The following is a 21000-nucleotide window of genomic DNA, read 5'->3' as shown; positions in this document are numbered from 1 at the left end:
CTTATGTTTATTAATATGGACAATACTTATTAAAGGGATTAGTAGTGAATTGGTTCGTTAGAAAAACGTGTGTACATATTTACCCTTTTTATTTTCCTAATTAATTTACATGTTGTTAAGTTGAAAAAAATCAATAATTTAAAATATATATGGTGATGATAAAATTATGACAACTAACTACAAATTATCTACAATGGATATATATATAGATGTTAAATTCTTTATCTTGCTAAATTAATTCGACTAATTTGATATATAGATGTTAAATTCTTTATCTTGCTAAATTAATTCGACTAATTTGATCGGTAAAATTTCATTTTTCGAATATTTATTTATGAAATCGACACTTGAATCCAAAATTTTGCGAAATAAACATCTCAACTAAAAGAATCAGAACTCCTTATTTTTGTGAAGATCACAACTACAGTAAAAGCAAAAAAGTCATCGTGTGCATATTTTTTTAACATAATTAACAACAAAAAGGAGTGAAGTCACCACCATCAAAACCTTAATGACATCCCCTTATACACTTTTAAATTTGTTTATTCGTTCTTGATTTATGACTTATTACACTCATACATTATGATTTATGACCCATATTTTCAATCATACTTGGATCCTCATCTAAATGGGATAGCAAATATCAAATTAGATATTGTAGATGCTCATGATTTTAACCAAATCCGAACATATCTATACGGTGGGGCTGATGATTTTGACTCTGTTTAGAGTCATGACAAAAGGTTAGAAAAGAGTAGAATTATAATCAAATCACCAGCTTGTCATAAACATGCAAACCAACCCAACATTTGGTGCATCACCATAATATATAGATTATCTATGGGTAACAAAAATCGACAAATTTGTTATATACAAACAATATGATGAATCTATGATGCTCCTCTCACGTCACTGAGAGGATTGATATATATACAAACAAAAAAAACATCACCTAATTTTTTTATTTCAATCTTTTAATATGAAGTAGTATATTATCCTATCATAGTTCCCTTACGAAGAAGACAATAATATATCAAAAAATCATCTGAGTTTAATTTTGGTCAACGGCTACCATCTTGTAATCGCACCTCTCTAATCCTCCTCACCTTGGCCAGGGAAAAACTATTTTTTTGTAAAAACAATTATGTTTCATTTTTATTATTATTAACTATTGTAATATTTATATACTGTCCCTATAAAATTTATGCACAATTAATATATTATCTACTATTCATTTGTATTAATTTTTTTGAATAATAAATGATAATTAAACATGAATAATGATTGCTACAATGATAATGTATAGAATTCGTATGTTGTTTGTACATACATTTTTTCTATATTAAGTATTATCAGTGATCTTACATTTTTATTCTCACTCTTGTTAATTATGAATATAATTATTTTTTGTTGTTGTAGTTTCTTTGAAACACCAAACAAAATGAAAACGTAGTATCATAAACGTATATATATGATTAACCCAAAAAATGGAAATAAGAGATGTATAATAGTAGAAAAAAAACAAAAAAAAAACATTTTCATAGACATAATAGTACAACCCCAATTCATTATAAATAAAAACACGGTTATTGTTTATAAGTTTCTTTTGATTTTTAAATGTGTTATTATAACTATTAAAAGGAAATTAAAATATAGGGCCTATCTAGACGTATATGTGGAAATATATGATGGAAATGAATGCAAACTGAGAAGAAAAAGGAAAGGGTAATAGGCCCTACTTGAGTTTGCACCTTGAAGAACTTAGCTAGCTTCTCAAGAGCCTGAAAATGAAGGATTCCTTTCATTAATTCGGTTGTGACCCCTCCCTGTACCACTCTCTATCATTCTCATTATATTCTTCTTACACTTAAATATCATCTACTCCTATATCTATATGTCACGCAACAAAAAAACAAGATATTCAAGTATATATATATATCATCAATAGTAATAATAGTCCTCAACCCTCAACCGGTACACAATTTTATAGTTATAAATGTGCATACATTATTTATGGTCCATAAATTGATTTGGACGTGCTAATATATAGATATATGGAAGGACTTTAATTAATAAGTATTTTAAGACAGGACGCCTTACGTGGGATTTGCTTACCCTCTTTATATATCTGCCGTCACCAATAATCTGCTAATTAAAAATTCAGTATAATACACATACATCATACATATAAACTATATGAAATTATATCTCAATAATTCTTAAACGCTTTAGGACAGTATCCCTTTGCTTCCTATCTTTATATAGCTACAGCTCTAAATTAAATTAAATCATATACATAAGGAAGGAACTCTATTGTCCACAAGAAGTTCTCTTTAGGGTTTACATACTCTATAATAATACTCTATAATAATAGAGAGATAAATACCTAAAATAGTATATATACAGGAGATGTCACAAATTTTTACATAGTAAATATTATCTACAATTAATGTGTTAATCATTTTTTATTATTAAATAAAAGTAAAAATACAACTATAAGTGGTAGATGATATATTATCATGTAAAAACTTTAAACCAATAATATATAAATATTAAATTCATAATAATTAATATAAAGAAAATAAAGTATAAAATTTATGCACTTTGACACCATATATTTTTATAAACAAATTTTACATTATATACAATTAATTATTTATATATTAAAGTTATTTAAGAGTTGGTGATGATTAACACACAAATGATAAATAATATAATGACAATATTAAGACTTTTATGTGGATAAATACATTATTTTCTCATTAAATTATATTTTGTTCAACAATCAAATGTAATAAATAATACATGAAGTCACAGAAGATTATAGAACAAGATGATTTCCATTTTGTAGTAGTTCTGTTGGGTATTGGTTGCTTAATTTTGATTAACGAGGTCAAGTATATAATGTAGTTAATTAGCAAGGTCAATTATATAATATTTAATAATATAAACAACTAAATTAATGGTTTGTAAGTTGATTTGTTGGAAAATATATATTACTATACTCTAAAGTGTTTGCATATGATATAAGTACACCTTCTGCACTGCCTTTAATTTCATGATTCCTTAATTTATTTTTCTACAAAAGTACAAAGAAATAATTTTATATCTGTGTTGGCGGTGGCAATTGAGACTACAACGTTATGGTTGGAGCTGATCTTCACAACTGCAATTGGTGTATGAAGCGTATTTTTTTCACAACCATTTGTGATACATACAACACAATCACAACTACAATAGTATTTTAAAACCATGGGGGAATCATAAGCAGGATAAAATGCATGTATATATTTCTGAGAAACAAAGTTGTAGAAGAAGATAAAGGACATAGAAAGTTATCTATAAAGGAAAGAGAAAAGAAGCATGAAATAATACATACCTGAGTTTGAGAGATGGCTAAGTAAGTATAGGTGGAGATGGAAAGAAGTGAAGAAAAAAAAATAAGATATTGACGCGGCTCAATTAAAACTACATGGCTGGTTTTGATAATAATCATGTGTTCAAATTGAGGCACGCCAATACCTTAATTGCTTTGTGCTTCATATAGCAGCACACTTCTTCCATCGCCACATACATCGATCTCCACATATATATATATATCTTTAATTTATTTGCTCCTTCTTCTTATTCTCCTTAATCTTTTAGGGCTATGGGGTGTGGAAGAATCGGTTTGGTTTATGTAGAATGATCCATGAGAAAACCAGATGTTGAAGATGGCTGCACCTAGGTTTGGAGATATATTTCTTCTATTTATTTGCAGGCTATGACTATAAGGAAGCAAATAGCCAAACAAGATTAAGTTAAGTCCTCTCAAAACCAAACCTCCTTCTTTTAATGTACTACTTTATTTAATTGACAGAAATATTTAGGTGAGTTGAATTTTGATGACTAATCAAACATGATTTTTATTGTTGTCTACATCATATGTATCATTTGATTTGATTGGAAGGCTAATTAATAACAATTAATTTTCCTCCTCTATTTCAAAAAACAAAATTACTTAAATGAAAATCTCCAAGTTTTTGTGTAGTTTAGGCTAAGACTTCAAGGGGTTGGCATCCACGTATCCAAATTTTCAAATTGACTTAAAGAGGAGAATATTATATTCATTTTTATTTAAATCTCACACAATATTTTATAATTCAATACATATTTCTAAAAATTAAGAATAATATATTTTTTGTGATGATATAAATCATTTTTATCTTAACTTGGGTCCCACAATATATCCAACAATCAACCACATAATTTTTCACTCCTTTTTTTCCTTTTGGGTCACATATTATGATAAGAATAACCACCAAAATATTTTTGTGGAATGAGTATTATTAATAAATAAGAATTCTACTACATAGACAAATGAATGAAGAATCTTCTTATTTCAATAAGAATGAATCAATGAAGATGCTCTTACAAAACACTAGAAATATAATCACCACGAATTTAGAGGCAAGGTTCTTATTGGAATTTCATCTGTATGGATGCCTCTTATACATATACATATTAATTAAGTTGTTATGAATCACACCCACCATTATTATGGACCACTGACAGTAGAGCAATGCATTTTAACAGTTGGAGAATATGGAATTTAATGCTTTGACACTTGTAATCGTTTATCTACTTACACTTTTTATTAGTCAATTATTATAAATTCTTTATAAATAAAATTAATAAATAGATAATGTGAATAAATAATGAAGAATATGAATGAGTTTGAAATAGATAATGTGATAAGGAATGGAAGGAGTGATGTTTTTACAATATTAATGAGTCTGAATTGAATTTGTTGTGTGGGCAGCATTAATTAGGTTTGTGTTAGGTATAGAATACAAGATCCCGAGGCTGTAGTCTTGGGAGTCTCGCCCTCAAACTTGGGTGACTCAAGTTCTAACAATATAGCGCTTTATTCAAAATGGACAAGACATCCTTAACTTAACAAGATAGAGAAAGGACAACCTGTCCTATATACTTTCACACTCTAACCATTATCAACTGTGATATCACCATGATGTGAAGATTCAAAATTTATATGTTAATGTGTTTCATTTTTTTTAAATACAGGGGGATATGGATAACTAACATAAAAAATTACATTCTCTTATAATTTTGAAAGTTGTCATAGTATATTTTATGAAAAATTATATAATTTCTATAAAGTATTTATTATTTTCATTTCATTATCATTATTAAAAGCTTTAACTCTATTTAATTTCCTTTGCTTGAATAATTCAATAATCTATACACATTAAGATTAGGTTAAAAGCTTAAGTCACCATGACATTCATCTAATAAACCTAACCTATTTGAACTTGCATCATAATTACTTCCTTTTAGATGTAGTCCTAATTCAAAAATAAATTTCAATTGATCTTTTATTGTGTTTTAACTTAGTTCGATTTAAATGACGGTTGTTCAATATTTTATGCAGATTTCATAATAAAATAAAATGGCTCAAATGTGAGCAAATATAAGTGAGAAGCTCATTTTAGAGAAAGATGACTTGCAATTGTGTAAAATGTCATACTTGTAGATTGCACATAGGCAAGGAAAAGTAAAAAATGACCACTAGATGTAAAACATAACTTAATAATGGGAGATACCATGATGTTGCTTTCTAGACTTCTAAAGACACCAAAGTACAAGAGAGATCCACAACTTGAACATGTTATCTATCACGATTGTCGATCAAAACTCTTGGCAAAACATTAACCTAATTTCAGTTTATTTCAAAACATTAACCTAGTAACAAGAAACAGGGAATACCTTCTCAAAAATGAAGTGAGAAGCAAATATTTGTGGTAAGAGCTCCTTTTGTTTTTTTTGTTTGTTGCTATTATCATAATATTATAGTACAATTTTGGCATATAGATCTCAAGCACATCTTTGTTGGACTAGTTTTGGCCCATCAATTTGGGTAAATAGGTTCAAGGTATTTGCCCAAGTGCCCATGACAGTGTGTACACTATTCAGAGATCTAGTACTGCTTTTATAAATCTATTAAGGCCCAATCACTTTTTAGCTTAACACTTTTCATCACTTCAACAATATATGCAACTCTGAGGAACTGTCTTTCTCATGTTCTGTGTTTATGTACAATGAAGTTACAATGTTCTTTTTGGGAAGCTGTAGTGATTATATATATTAGCCTTTCAACCTTTTCTGTCTTGACTATCTAACCATTACATGTCCTTACACAGGAATTGGCCACATTTCTTGGGGTGCTGACTACTATCCCATAGACATAGTACAACCATATAATTATTAGTGAATTTTCCATGAGTGTATTCAAACCTTGAGAACTTGGAATCTGATTTGGAGCTAACTTATGTGAATAAGAACATGTTTGGTTCTCCACTTGTTTTGATTATATTCTCATGACATTAAGATGAGCATCGTTTATTGACTGAAAAGAACAGGAGCTTTGTTAATGTGTTAGAAGATTCAAGGCAATTATACAAGTGTGACACTTGATAATAGCTAGCTAGCTAGCTAGTGTATTACCAGTGAGGTTGAGCTTGCAACAAATATAGGATTTGTAACAAACTTTAATAAAGTTTTTATTTTCTACAACATCGATATTGACAATATATTTGGCACTCTTTACTTCTTTTGCATAAGCGAAAGGAAACATTATCATAGGTGCATCGTTAATGATGGTGATGCTCTCTACTTTATGTTTTGTTCGTTTCCTCAAAACGTTAGAGTGCACATACCAAACTTTTACTTTTTATGGTTTCTCCTCCAACCTTAATGTTCCTGCCTACAATGTGTGTCCAAGTTCAATATACCACCTTTCCTTCTTTTTTATTTATATTTTCCGACTGTATTATTATTATTATTATTATTATTATTATTATTATTATTTAATGCCTAAGGTTTCTCTTTTTATTTATAAGAGAGGGAAAGAGGTGCAAAGGGATCTTGATGTGACATGTGACAACCTCTTTGTTTCTTAACTCATAAACTTGGCTTCTCATATTACTCCTTTACCCACTTCTTCATATTCATTCTCTCAGGTATGTTTTTCTCTCTTCCTATTCATTCTTCTATCATAGATGCATGTTCTACATCTTTAAACTTTATGAAATTATAATTGAAGCAAATTTCTTTTATTAGTTTCTTCTTATAGGTTACTATATAAATTTATGTTTGAAAATTATTTGTACTTGTCTTTTTGCTGCTTACTATATATAGTATAGAAGGAAAACTAATATGATTGAGATCTTTCCATGACAACTCTTAAGTAGCTCTTGAATTGCAAATTTGCAAACTTTTATTTGTTTGGGTTGATGGGTTTGTTTTATATATTGTTCATAACAAGTCTTTTGATAGAAGAGTCGAGTCTTGTATGATCCATTATTGAATAGGTTCTCTTCTGGAATCTCGTTGTACTAACAATCTAGAGAACCTAATTGCTGTTGCTTTCAGGTACTTTTATGCTGCTTTTTGTATGATTCTATGAATACACTTTTTAATACAACTGGATCACGTATTATTATATTAAATGGAGCACTACTGCAAGTTTTTCCAATAATTTGGAGTAGGAATGCAAATCTGGTTTTTGCGCTTTAGGCCCAACTAAACAGATATATAGTAATACTAAAGCTGAAAGCTTTTGAGTTTTGAGTCAAGTTCTCTAGTATTATTTCTCAATAAAATTATCTATTTTTAAAAATCAAATTATTTTTAACACAATGAAGCATATATGAGTAGATTATTCCAATAAGCAAATTTCTATTATTTTATAATTATATCCTCATAATTTCGCTTAAGTAGCTTTATATTATAATAGGACGTGATAGGTGAGGGAGAAACCAAGCCTAAAAGACAGTCAAATAATTCTCTCTAGTTTTTTTCCCAATCAAACGCAAATAACTTATGATTTAGTGAAAAATCTATAATCACTAATTACTTATTTTAAACAATTTTGAATGGCATGTTTGATTAAGTTTTTTTGGTTTGGATGAGTAGATAGTTATACTAAAAAAATGGAAGTATACACTAATTAGTGCACATGTTGTTGCAGTGGATGGTAAAAGTTGGAAATTATATATGAGAAAGTGGATTGATGGGTGTTAATAGCTTGGGAAAATGGGAGAAAGGTGCTTGGCAGTGGCACTTCCTCAAAGCCATGACCATGATTAAGGAAGATCTCTATGATGAGGACCATGGCACTCACATAGGATATACTAATATGCATGGTCATGGTCATGGTCATAAATATGGAGCTGCATACAATTATAATGCAATTAACTATCACTTCTTAATTTCCCTGAACAAGAACACTGCACAATATCTTTTGCTGCTCAATGCTTCTTGCTGTTGCTTTTGCCAGGTAAATCTACTGCTTCTGGTTGCTCTGCATCAACTCTATATCATCACCTTTTACTTTTCTGATTAGGAAAATACCAAATAACCAGATTTTTCATGCCAGAATGATTATATATAAGGGAATAGACAACAAAACACCCCTTGAACTATATGATGGACTAAATCACACTCATTATTAGTTATTCATCTTTTATGACTTTATTCTGCACATATACACAGGCTGTGACAGAATCTCATGCAAAACAAGTTGTAAAGCTTATGGATAGTATGCTGCCATTGTATGTTACATTGAGAATACAAAATCCATTGATGACTTTTATGAAAGCTCATCAATGATATTGGTCACATAATCAAACAACCAAACCCTCTTTTACAGGGACACAGATCTCAAACCATCAACTGAATTGTTGCTTCTTCTTACAAATGTGCTTCATTGAGGTCTTATGTTCTTGTACTGTTGCTGAAGAGAGTTCCCCTTCGAAACTTCAATTTTCTACTGTTTTAATCATTTTCTGAAAGGTAAACTTGGTGATCATAGTATTATGTCTCTTTTGCATTCCATCAATGTAATAGTACTCAAGAGTTATATTTAACTTCATGCTGCTTTTTGCAGTAGAATGTAATAATAAATTGTAGTTTATGTGCTTCTAATATGAGGTTCTATTTATGTGGAGAGAAAGTTTGCTGAACCTTAAATTTCTTGATTAGCAATTCATATGTTTATGTTGAGCTATGTGATTTTTTATTTGTATGTTCACTTCAAACATATTGTTTTACACATGTTTCTTTCCTCCTTTGTTTTTAGTTTTTACTTTCTTTCATTTAATGCTTATTCCTCTCCTTTCTCACGCAGCAACAAAGGGTATTTACATTTTTAGTCCTACTCAAAGAAAAACACACAAATCTTGACACTTCAATTCTACCTGACAATCAATAATTTATTTTAAACCTAACAATGTATTTCATATAAAGCTTCAAATAGTAATCAAATTCCAATTCTGTTATCTTCCAAAACCTAATTAAAAAGTGGTTTTTTTTCTCTTTTCAAATGCATTATAGTGTCTTCTTGGTGTAGAATATTATTATACTAGAGTGCAAAGCTGAGAAGTAATTCTAATCATACTCAAATTATTGTGCAATGATGACACTAAAAGCAATGCAAAGTGGCTTAAAAAGTGACTCTTGTTAATTCTGTACAGAATTAATTGTCTATTCTAATTCTGTTATCACCGAAATTATTGTTCTGTTATCATGCAGAGACTTTATCATAAGTGAGTCTTTTCTTTTGAAATGCATCAGAGTGTAATCATACTTAAATTGACACTTAATTGTAATCATACATCATACATTCAAGTTGACATTATGCAGTGCAAAGTAACTTAACAATTAACACTACAAATTTGCTGAAGACCTTAAAACATCATTAAATCTATGAGTTGGTTCACTTATATGTTCATCACATTTCCTATTCCATCCTTTTTGTGAAAGAAGTAGAAGAAGGAAAGCCAAATGTGTAACATAAACTAACATGCAAAGTAAATTGAGGCAGGTCTCAAGCTTTCTTCTGCTTAACTGGTGAAATAAATAGAAACCTGAAGAGCAACCCAGCTAAGATTGCACCTATAAAAGGACATATCCAATAAACATAAAAGTGATCCCAAGTATTGTGCTTGTTGTACACATAAGCCCATCCAAATGCATTAGCAGGGTTCATAGAAGGCCCTGTGTAGTGAGAACCTGGAATAACCAAAGCTACAGTTGCCACAGCAACCAAATACACCTTCAACAGTGGGTTCTTAGGACCCTTGATCATGATTAATAGGATAACCAAGTTAAAAGCAAAAGTCAACACACCCTCAGCCACAGCTCCAGTATGCAAGTCAACCTTCAAAGATGGACCCTTCAATATGTGTTTGTACTGTGTTGGCACCACTTGAAGGATACCTTTTGCACCAAAAGCGCCACCTGCTGCCTGAGCAGGAAAACTCACAGCCATGGATGCAAGTGTTGAATCAGCCCTGAGACCTGCAAATTCAGAAAGTATAGAAGGAAGGTCCAAATATACACACATGACAAATATATATATTTGAAGAGAAGATTAAAGGAAATAGTTATGGTTGACTTTGGTTGCATATGTCCGTACCTGCAGTATAGAAGGAAATAGTGGTTGAAGGGTTGAATCTAGCACCACCTAAGAGCCTGCTTCCAATGAAGCTTATGGTGAAGACAAGAATAGTAGCTAGGATTGTGGAGATGAAGAGGCCTGCAAGTGAAACATGTTGTAGACCAAGAAAAACAGCTACCTGAGCAGTGAGAATCCTAAGTGTTGAGGAACAAAAAACCCACAATGATGTTAAGATTGCATCTCCTAGTGCTGCCTTTATCACACCCATGTCTCCTTCTTTATGCAACAACACTCTTTAATTGGATTATGGAATGGTTGAGAGACATGAAAGATTGGAATGAGAGGAAGTGAGGAAGTTTGTGGTTTGTGGTTTGTGGTTTGTGTTGGGTGATATGACAAAGAAATGTGAATAAAATGGCAACTATAACTCTAACCTGATTCATGGACTAATTCAGACCAACTTTGTGTTCCATTCTTCACCTAACTTTTACACTCCTACCCCGCATAACATATTATATTCAATTATATATTCATTAAAACAATATCATATAATGTGTTAGATACGTACGTACGTGGAGTTGTCTATTTATAATTGATATATTACACCCTCAATAATTAGTTACCTATCATAAATTTGAAGGGTATTTGACTCTTGGCTGTTCACCAAAGGAATAATTGAGTCTTCACTTCCTATAATGGCCAAGTGACCCGTGCACGCAACCTCTTAATTATATATCATATATCATATATCATATGTGCTTATCTGTTTTTTATTGGTAAATACATACTTAGTGGAATAATGATGTAATATGAAATGATTTGTTGATTTATATGTCTATCATCAATGTAGGTTATACTTATTTCTCAACCGGGTGAGTATTGACTGAAATAGCAACATTCTTCAAACCATGCTTGGAACTTGGAAGTAGAAGTCTTCATTATACTTATAATCCCCCAAACTTCAAATTTACATGTGTTCACACTCTAGGCTTTAGGCTTTCAACCCTTTTTTATCACTTCTCTCTTTTCTCTCCCAGTACTAAAAAACATACACTTTCTTAGCTCTATATAGTTTTAATTACCATATCCAAACATTTCTTATATTTCATATATTAAAACTCAAATAAAAACTTCTCATCTTCTAATTTATTTACCTGCATAGATTTCGAGACTTGTTATCATGGAAAAAACAATTACGTCGGTACAATCAACTAGTTAGGGAAAAAAATAGAAAAAGAACTACCTAGTGAATGTACGTGAGAGTTAAAAGGACATAACAATGAATAAATGATTTGTTTAATAAATTTTAAATTGCCAATTTGTTTAAACATTTTGCCCAAAAGGTATATAAGTCACTTTGGTTTATATAAATTAATAACAAAATCGAGAGGCACCATTACCTTTGGAGTAAAACAATAGATACTAGACAGTAGAGAGTACTAATATGATCAAGTGATTAAGGGAAAAGATTTAAAAGAATAAAATGACAAGGAGAATGAATGATCTAATTTTATCCACAAAATAGTGAATGATATTTTTTTATGGAGAAAAATTTGTATAAAGACATACTATTAGTACACAAATTATTTTCTCATAACTCTTATATTTTTTCCTCATCCAAATACTTTAATTTTGCGATGCTGTTTCGGTGAATACTTATTTAGTGGAATAATATAATATGAAACATTTTGGTGAAGTTTTGTGTATGTCATAAATTTTTGTCTGCCTATATATATTGAGAGAATTGAAACGTTGTGTGATATACTTAGAGTCATTAAGGAGTAGAGAGAGGATATGACTAACTCAAAGGCTTATATTTCCTTAATCCTCCTTTTCGCTTTCCTCTTTTCTTCTTCTTCTTATGTTTTGGCTGAACCTGGTGAGTTATTTCTTTGCTTCTTTCACCAAAACGCTTAATATATATAACTTTGATAGATTATTTATGTGTAACCCTAATAATATATATATTTGTTATAGTTGAAGATGAGGAAGAGTCTTACGTATACATTCATGAAGAAGGTGTTGGAGGAGGTGTTGACATCCCAGTTAAACCATACCCACTTCCACCCTTCAATATCCCTTCAGCTCCACCCCCTCCTTCTCCTGTCAGACATAATCGTAAGGAAAACAATTTCTGCATTCAACAAATTAAACTCTCTCTTTACACCTTACTTATTAGATATCTAAATATCATTGCCATCACACATTGTCAGATTCTATTACATGATGAACTTCCTCTTCAATAACTCATTGGTTACGTTCATCATTTTTCCTTTATGTCTATAATAGGAAAGAGTGCTAACTTATTAGGCAATGCGGAGGCAAGAAAATCAAAAGGTTACATGAATTTTCCTCAAGTTTCACGCAAAACCATGCTTGGAACCAGAAGTAAACAGTATACTTATTCACTTACTTGTGATCCATCAAACTTCAAATTTACTGGTGAGATGAGACACTTTATGGTTTAAACCCACTTTTCATTTCTCGCCTGAATTAATTCTTTTCATTTCTCTCTCTTTATACCACTTAATTTACTTTTACAAAAATTATAACAAATAATATTGTAGAACCTGAGAACTCTGAGGATGCAAGTGTATTGAGGCATCACAACATGGTGAGGCCTTCAGAAATTGATGGAAGGGTTTTCCGTCATGCGTTTCAAGCAAAAACTTCTAGGACTAAGAATGATGGGAAAACACATTATGGTGGTGTCCCAAAAGTGCAAGATGTTGGTCAAGAGACAAATAATTAGTGCCATTTGAAACATTATGAATTATATGTCCCTTAGTTTGTCTGCCTCGTAACTTATGATGAAGAATCTAAATAATACCACTGCGTTGGTCGTTGGTCGTTGGTAGTTGATGTTATATTATATCCTACATGTCCCAAAACCTAGCATGTACTTATGTTATATGTACTTCTTATTTGTTTGATTTGATTACTATTGTAAGTTTAATAAAGCACTTCAATTTAAATTATAAAAATGAGCATGCTAAGTCATTTTAGTTTAACTCGTTTAGTTTTTTTGTTTATAACACACAAAAATGTCAAGTTTTTATTCTTTTAATAAGGCTGTGAGATACAATGGGTAATCTAAGCCATTCACAGAAAAAACAGACAAGATCATTCTTTGAAATATGTAGCTATACATGTCTGAAAAAGGAGGTCACTTTTTGTTTTGTTTCTAAAATTTTACCTCAGTCAATTCCAAAACCTGACTTTAACCAAATCCAAAAAACTAAATACATCATAAGTTGCATGTCAAAACCTGACTTTAATAACAATAAGCAAGGCTGTTAGTTTGACAATGCAAGCAAAACTTGTGAAGGAAGGATAAGTATATAATGTTGGATGCATTAATACTCCTCCATTCTATGGCCTCATTTCAAATGTTTGAAACTTAGGATTGTATATTCACCTTCTAAACTTATTCATACACATATATATTTTCCTCGCATAATCTTGCATAAACTACTCTGTTTCTTCTACCTCTAGAGATAAATCACCACTTATCATTTTTATTTTCGAACTAAACAAAAACACTATTAATCAGGGGGTATTTTGATGATCATATCATAAATGATAAATCAAAGAAACTTTCCAGTTATGAGATAATTAAAAGATGAAGAGAAATATATAAGTTGAGTTTGAGTGATAGAGAAATTGATGTTAGAGTTCATGTGAAGTTGTAAACTGCAATAAAAGGCATGAGCACACTTCCCATCCAGAGTTGGCCATCTTTCTCCTCCACTTCACTTACTGCTCTAACAACTTTTCCTTCACTGTCCTCCAATATATGAAGAATTTCACCTTCAGGGCTATACTTAACAACTAGTGCTTGGAACCTACCTCCAATTTGAAGCATGTATTGAATCTTTGTTGGAATAGGAAGTTTGAGTATGAACTTTCTTAGTTTTGGGTAGATAGCATTAAGGTAACTGTACATATATCTTCTACAATGGATAGCCACCCAAAACTCACCATTTCCATTCACTCTCACATTGTCAGGATAACCAGGAAGGATTGCTAACACCTCTGAACTCCCAGCGTTATCTCCTTTTACCCAATACTTGCTTAACCTATAAACTAATAATATATATGTCAAATTCATACTTCATATATACAAGTATTATAAAAGGAAATATACTGTGGATTCACCTTCCAATGGACCCTTCAGAAAAGACAAAGAAGGAACCATCCTTGCTTAAGGAAATGCCATTTGGAAATTGAAGGTTCCTGACTAGAACAGTGGTCTCCTTAGTGGCAGAGTTGTATTTCAAAACCCTACCACTAGGCTCACCAGAGAATACCAGCTGAATGAAATTCCTGCATACACAATTATTATGTTACACCCAACAAATCAAAACAGAGAATTCTGAGCTAAAAGAGAGATTTTTGATATAAGCCTACCTCCTCTCATAATTACTGCTGCTATCTGTAAAATAAACGTTCCCTTGTGTATCAATGTCCACATCATTAGTGAATCTGAGTGGAATCCCTTCAGCCTCAGTTACAAGAGAAGCTGCCACACCACCTTGAGGCCCCACCTTCATCACCCCAAAATATGCATCTGCAATGTACAAATCACCTGTTATCTTGTCAAATCTGAGCCCCAAAGGCCTTCCACATATGTGCTCAGTTTCCACATAACTAGATGGTGATGCAGATGCTTTAGGATTACATAGTTCTGACCTGTGTTTAAATAATTATATTCAACAGGAGAAAAATGAGATTTATAAAAAGGTGTATATAAGAAGATAGAAAGAATGTAGAGATTAACCTGTTGGGGGAGGTATAAGCAAAATCAGTCCAAGAGAGTCCATTCCAGAATAAAACCCTTCCATCAGCAACACCAGTGTAAGGGCCACGACCAAGAGGATCAAAGGCAATGCTCTCTGGTCCTTGTACTTGGTTCACAAACATAAGCTCCGATTGTTGTAACAAGTTGTGTTTGTCTCGGTGGATAGGAACCTGAGACCATGGTGGTGAGTCAACTTTGTGCACCTCATAATGAGGGAATCCCGCAATTGGGCTGTGATTAAAAGGGTCTAATGCACAGTATAGAGCAAGTAGGAGGAATATAATGGGAAGCACTCGAGCCAGAGTCATCATAGGAATAGCATAAAGAGATAGAGAGTTGAAGTGTGAAGATAGCATATTAGAATGTTAGGTATATATATATATATATATTAGTTTGAAAGGTGAGTTGGTGAGACATGTACTTGGCATTGCTTCTAGTTCTAGGGAGATAAAATAGTACTACTTGGCAAATGGAGGGAATTAGCAGTTATATTAAGGTTGGAGTTTGGATCCTCCTAATTGCTTTTACAACCATTAACAAATATATATAACATAACTTCTACCATAACCTCTTTCACTACCCTATACATGCTATTCTTATGAGTTTTAAAGTTATAATACATGTTAGTTATACTTAAGTGACTACTTTTATTAAAAACATCCCCTTTAATTAACTAGTTTATACATTAATTTTTTATTAGTTTTCAACCTACAAGCACTGTTATGAAAATGTGCTTCATTGGTTAAACATGTAAACTGGTGAACCGATTCATATATTGGTTCAATAAGTAAACTAGTGAATCAATTTTTATATCAATTCATTCAATAAATTGATTCCTATATCAATAGATATATTAATTATATTAACTATATAATTATATTTGTTAAAATTAGATATATTAGTCAATTTTCATTTAAATTATAATGATATGTTGACGGTTTTAATTAATGAACCACATGCTATCAAATATTTGATGAGAGGTATATATATCAACTAACTGTTTAAGGGAGAGGGCTGATATATATAAGTTTAATTATTGAATGAAAATAAAATTAAACAGCTGCTAAATAATGCTAAATCCTACATGTAAGACATTTGACAGGGACATATATACAGTAACACGTCTAATCACTTTGCCAATAGTACACTAGCATAGATTTCCAATTTCAACTCTTTTTGGTATTTCCATATATAGAGTTTTGAACGTTATCATTAGTCTAATCACTAACGCTTTTGTTGAGTTGTAACATAATTAACGTTTAGAAGGTTGGAACATAACTTGATTTAGATAGCAACATTTGATTTAGTACCCCTCCATTCGAGTGTGTTTCTTGAACTTGACCATCCACCTAAGGTCATAAACTCATTCATATTACCTTATTACCTTAGCATGCATTAATGCATATAGTATTGATATCCCTAAACATTCCAAGCATTAATATTGCATATAGTATTGATATCCCTAAACATTCCAAGCATTAATATCTGGCGCGCCCTCCTCGTCCGCTACAGAAAGCCAGTAAGGGTAAAAGAGATGAGTGATTCCCACCCACTCATTTTCTCAATCATTCATAACACATCCAAAGTCCAAACCCATTATATTTATATTTCACTTCACTCTCTACTGTCTTTCATTCACACGCGCACTTTCACATGCTACATTACATTCTTCACACTTTCATCCTATAATCTATCTTTTCCAATATGCAATAAATCAAATCAAAAAGCCCACTAACCCCACTCCACTACTTCACTTCTTTCCCCCACCAGATTAGTCCCATCCTTACCATTAATATTCTTCTACACATATCTTCTTTTCTTCTTATTAAAAAAATATTAATGTATAAATAAATACCAAAAATATATATTTTGTCCTCTTTTTAAACCTTTAATTATCCCTTTCTCTCCTTCTCAAATCCTTGATCTATATTGCTTGTCAACTCTAAGGAGTCCTCTCTCAAGTGATCTACCTACAAATCTTTCTAAGCACACATAAGTTAAAAAACAATTCAATGGACATGATGGGAACCGAACGTGTTTGTTATGTTCATTGCAACTTCTGCAATACCACTCTAGCGGTACAACTCTCAATTCTCTCTTGTTTCTCTTTTTTTATTTCCTCCTAAGTTTGGTATTATACCATGTCTTTCATCACCTAATTTGGCAACAGGGTGTTTTCAATACCTTTTATTATATCCAAATTATATATGTGAAGGGTCATTTCATTGAACTGAATTTCTTCACTGAAATGTGCTTATAGATCAAGAATTTGACTCTCTTATCTTATATTTTATGAGAAAGTGGAACTGGGTTTTGCTCCATTATTCTATTATACTAACAAAGTTCAGCTATGGTCATAATTTGGTTAGAGGTAAGTGATATATGTAGCCACAGAAATAACAGTAGAAACAGTAAATTCCAAACCCAGCATACCTAATAACAGGTAACAACAATTGTCGATATTTAATAATAGAGCAAGTAAGTCATATCATAATCTGAGGGGAACAAAGGAACTCTCTGAACAAGAATGAAGCAATTCCAAGATATATTTATAACAAAACGCATCCCAAATGAAATTTGAGGGCTATGACCAAGTGTAGAGCTACTTTATGATATTAGGGTTCTTCTCTAATATATGGAGCCATTTTCCCTTTAGTTATTTATTTTATTTTATTTTTACACAATATATAATATATTCTCTTCTTTCTTGTTTTGTGCATCACATATCTCATATAAATAATATATATATATAAACAAAAATCCATGTATATATACAAATATTCTAATTATATATTTGTGATGAGGGCAATGGTGGGTGGGTGCATTTGTTCATGATGACATATGGCAGTGAAGGGTCTTTTTTTTATGATCAAGTTTTTCCACAAATTCAGACATGTTTTTTTCTTTAAGTACTGCTGGATACAGTGTCCTTCTCTTTCTTTCTATGTGGACATTGATCTGCACAAGAAAATGCTATATATGCTCTCTACTTTCATCATCATAATATCTCTTTTCAAATTACTTCTTTTGAGGGGGAAAAACAATATTTTATTTCTTTCTTTCTCTTCCTTCTCCTTCAAATGCAGCAGATCTAGGCTAAACACCGCAGAATAAAGAGCAGTAAAATTTAATTTGGCTCATTATGATCAGTGATATCATCTTTTTTTGTTAGCTGCAGTAAGTGGTTAACGGTGTTTCATGGCCCTTTTATGGTTTCCGTTCCAGTCATGTCGTTTTCACTTCACTCTCTCTTAGCTTATGAGCTGCTACAATTTCTATCTTTTATCATCTTTGCCTTGCAGTGTCAGTCAAAAAGTGATGCGCGCCAAGTGCAAGGAGACATTGTGAGAGTGCTAATAACCTTTTAATTAATTAGACATATCAGCTCTCTTAGCTCCTTGCTGCTATAAGATTTCAGGTTCTAATTTGGGACTCTAGTCACATTATTTGTGATTATGCTGTTGTACTATTTACCATAATCACTGACAATATTATGGGAACAATACAACTGATACAAACTCAATTACAGCCACTACTCACAATGTAGTTGTGAATACTACCTAAATCACAATATAACCTTATTTGTGGCCGTTGAACTTGATTTAAATCCCTGATGTATTTGTTTGGACCAAGTGTAAGGTAACATGGGTGAAGACGTCATATGATAAAAATTAATATAAAAATGTTCAAGCTTTTAAATTTAGATTTACCAGAATAATTAAGATCATGATATTATGATTTTAGGAGTCTTCATAATTGTATTGTAGTGATCATCTTAGTTGCAAGATGCCACATTTTTCCTATCATAATCTAAATTGTGGTAATAACCATAATTGCAAATGCCACCCCAATTCTAAACTTAAGGTTATGGATTTAAGAGTACTATCAAACTTATCATGTCTTTTACTTTAGTCCATTGGATGTAGGAATGTAGGTTGGTATTGAATATGATGCAGCCTTCCTAACTGGACAATGCATACACAGTAAAAGTAGTGCTCTCTCATAATTAATGAAAAGATGATTACTGCACTTACCTCCCTCTAACCTTATCTGTCTGTCTTCAACCTCTTTCTTGATCCGTTTCTTCAAGATTGTTTTTTCTGCGGCTCATTTTCATCATCATCATCTTATCATAATGCTGGTGTTGGAAGCCATTTTCTGAGGAATGTGATAACAGCTTCACTTTTCAAACATCAGTACTTTTAACTTTGACATGGATATATGAAATTGAGAGGATTTATTGGTGTTAAAGATGGAAGTTTCAAGTTTTAATGGATATTATCTTTATAGATTGTATGGTTGAGAATGATGTGATTAGGACCAATAGCAACATGATATGTGGTCATAATTGTTAATAATTTCTGGATTTGTAGCTACTGAAATTGGAAGTGTGATAATATATGGATTTGTTTTGGTATTAATTCCCAAATTGAGTATTGGCAGGTGAGTGTTCCATGCAGCAGTTTGCTGACCATAGTGACAGTTAGATGTGGGCACTGTGCCAATTTGCTATCAGTTAACATGGGAGCATCCCTTCAAACACTTCCTCCCCAAGACCCTCAGGTATATATATATATTTCACACTCTTTCTATATCAACTTATGGATATATAATAAAAAATACATAGTTTTTTATATTTTATTTTTGATATAAAACAACATACATTGCATATTTTTTGATTGAGTTCATGTATTATGTTTGTTAATTAAGGGACAGAAACAACACTTAGGCTTTGAAGAAGCAAACAGCAAGGAAGAGGGATCATCTTCAAAATGCAACAAATTTGCAGCATTTCAGGCTGTAGAACACCAGCAACATCAACATAGGATTCCTCCAATTCGTCGTGAGTCACTCACTTTCTCTTCCTTTTCTTTGTATATTTAATACCTATTCTTATCATCTTGTGGTGACCTTACATAACACTTTCTCTGAATGCACACATACACCTCTCCCCACTTAGATGGTGACCTTACATAACAAAATTGACCCATCCTTAATTGATTGCAGTGATGCTATGCCCTAGAACATATATTTGTTGTACACTTGCTTGTTCATATCATTCCAGTGATAGATCCCACTCAACATAACTGCTCATGTGGCAATTGATATTGCTAACATTGCAATAACTTATTAATGGAATGAATTTGGCCTCTCTAATGCTAATCAGTCTCTTGTCAACCTGATTTTAAATTGATTAATTTTGTCATTGTGACAGCTCCAGAGAAGAGACAACGTGTTCCTTCTGCTTATAATCGTTTCATTAAGTAAGTAACCTTTCCAATATACATTTGATTATTCTGCTTATTATATAGAAACTATTGTGAATTGTGATGAATATATATACATTTGATGAATATTGAGAATTGTGGTTAAATTGCAGAGAGGAAATCCAAAGAATTAAGGCTAGTAATCCAGATATGAGGCACAGGGAAGCTTTCAGCACAGCAGCCAAAAACGTGAGTTTATACCATCCTAAGAATGAATGTTGTTGTTATTGATGAATGAATGTTGTTGTTATTGATGAATGAATGTTGTTGTTATTGATGAATGAATGTTGTTGTTATTGATGAATGATATGCAGTGGGCTCATTTCCCTCATATTCAGTTTGGGTTAAAGCTGGATTCCAACAAACAAACAAACAAACCTGCTCTATGACTCAACCCTATCACTGCTAGTATCATCACCTGCTTCACCTAAACCACTTCAAAATAATTACCATAGTCTCTCACTCATGTTCAT

At 31.6% G+C, this 21000-nt stretch overlaps 4 protein-coding genes and 1 long non-coding RNA gene across 7 annotated transcripts; 3 read left to right on the top strand and 2 right to left on the bottom strand.

Annotated features, from left to right (window-relative positions):
- On the top strand, positions 6899-9067 carry LOC109342678. Of its 2 annotated transcripts, none has more exons than XR_002107115.1 (3): positions 6899-7019; positions 8030-8338; positions 8554-9067. It is a non-coding gene; the product is annotated as an uncharacterized LOC109342678 (long non-coding RNA). The 2 variants fall into 2 exon arrangements; XR_002107116.1 differs by lacking the exon at positions 6899-7019 and adding an exon at positions 7096-7431.
- On the bottom strand, positions 9652-11001 carry LOC109342677 (aquaporin SIP1-2-like). Its single transcript, XM_019580630.1, has 2 exons — positions 10478-11001; positions 9652-10359 (listed from the first exon to the last, which is right to left on the bottom strand). The coding sequence occupies exons 1-2, from the start codon at positions 10725-10727 to the stop codon at positions 9887-9889; spliced, it is 723 nt and encodes a 240-aa protein (XP_019436175.1). The 5' UTR covers positions 10728-11001; the 3' UTR covers positions 9652-9886.
- On the top strand, positions 12138-13415 carry LOC109342237. Its single transcript, XM_019580261.1, has 4 exons — positions 12138-12162; positions 12344-12577; positions 12749-12901; positions 13027-13415. Exons 1-4 carry the CDS (start codon positions 12138-12140, stop codon positions 13209-13211), a joined length of 597 nt encoding a protein of 198 aa, XP_019435806.1. The 3' UTR covers positions 13212-13415.
- Positions 14087-15596, bottom strand: LOC109342676 (protein STRICTOSIDINE SYNTHASE-LIKE 3-like). The gene is made up of 4 exons (XM_019580629.1): positions 15240-15596; positions 14870-15151; positions 14618-14785; positions 14087-14538 (listed from the first exon to the last, which is right to left on the bottom strand). The coding sequence occupies exons 1-4, from the start codon at positions 15569-15571 to the stop codon at positions 14136-14138; spliced, it is 1185 nt and encodes a 394-aa protein (XP_019436174.1). The 5' UTR covers positions 15572-15596; the 3' UTR covers positions 14087-14135.
- Positions 16892-20988, top strand: LOC109342675 (axial regulator YABBY 5-like). 2 transcript variants are annotated; one of them, XM_019580628.1, is made up of 6 exons: positions 16892-17338; positions 19704-19823; positions 19977-20103; positions 20476-20524; positions 20641-20716; positions 20842-20988. In XM_019580628.1, exons 1-6 carry the CDS (start codon positions 17273-17275, stop codon positions 20914-20916), a joined length of 513 nt encoding a protein of 170 aa, XP_019436173.1. In that variant the 5' UTR covers positions 16892-17272; the 3' UTR covers positions 20917-20988. The 2 variants fall into 2 exon arrangements, with proteins under 2 accessions (XP_019436173.1, XP_019436172.1); XM_019580627.1 differs by having other exon boundaries at positions 16898-17338; positions 19971-20103; positions 20842-20982.

This window comes from Lupinus angustifolius, chromosome LG03 (assembly GCF_001865875.1).
Source record: "Lupinus angustifolius cultivar Tanjil chromosome LG03, LupAngTanjil_v1.0, whole genome shotgun sequence".
NCBI classification, from domain to species: Eukaryota; Viridiplantae; Streptophyta; class Magnoliopsida; order Fabales; family Fabaceae; genus Lupinus; species Lupinus angustifolius.
The sequence above is the reverse complement of the archived record's forward strand: the minus strand, read 5'-3'. Positions and strand labels throughout refer to the sequence as shown.

What these genes read in the sequence shown, in the direction of transcription:
- LOC109342675 (XM_019580627.1), top strand. Translation starts at nt 17,273, where the DNA reads ATGGACATGATGGGAACCGAACGTGTTTGTTATGTTCATTGCAACTTC. An exon ending in TAGGATTCCTCCAATTCGTC is followed by an intron (nt 20,104 to 20,475) that starts GTGAGTCACTCA and finishes TCATTGTGACAG; the next exon opens with CTCCAGAGAAGAGACAACGT. An exon ending in GCTTATAATCGTTTCATTAA is followed by an intron (nt 20,525 to 20,640) that starts GTAAGTAACCTT and finishes GTTAAATTGCAG; the next exon opens with AGAGGAAATCCAAAGAATTA.
- LOC109342676 (XM_019580629.1), bottom strand. Translation starts at nt 15,571, where the DNA reads ATGATGACTCTGGCTCGAGTGCTTCCCATTATATTCCTCCTACTTGCT. An exon ending in GCTTATACCTCCCCCAACAG is followed by an intron (nt 15,152 to 15,239) that starts GTTAATCTCTAC and finishes ATTTAAACACAG; the next exon opens with GTCAGAACTATGTAATCCTA. An exon ending in AGCAGTAATTATGAGAGGAG is followed by an intron (nt 14,786 to 14,869) that starts GTAGGCTTATAT and finishes TTGTGTATGCAG; the next exon opens with GAATTTCATTCAGCTGGTAT.
- LOC109342237 (XM_019580261.1), top strand. Translation starts at nt 12,138, where the DNA reads ATGAAACATTTTGGTGAAGTTTTGT. An exon ending in ACATTTTGGTGAAGTTTTGT is followed by an intron (nt 12,163 to 12,343) that starts GTATGTCATAAA and finishes GAACCTGGTGAG; the next exon opens with TTATTTCTTTGCTTCTTTCA. An exon ending in ATCAAACTTCAAATTTACTG is followed by an intron (nt 12,902 to 13,026) that starts GTGAGATGAGAC and finishes ATAATATTGTAG; the next exon opens with AACCTGAGAACTCTGAGGAT.
- LOC109342677 (XM_019580630.1), bottom strand. Translation starts at nt 10,727, where the DNA reads ATGGGTGTGATAAAGGCAGCACTAGGAGATGCAATCTTAACATCATTG. An exon ending in TATTTCCTTCTATACTGCAG is followed by an intron (nt 10,360 to 10,477) that starts GTACGGACATAT and finishes CTGAATTTGCAG; the next exon opens with GTCTCAGGGCTGATTCAACA.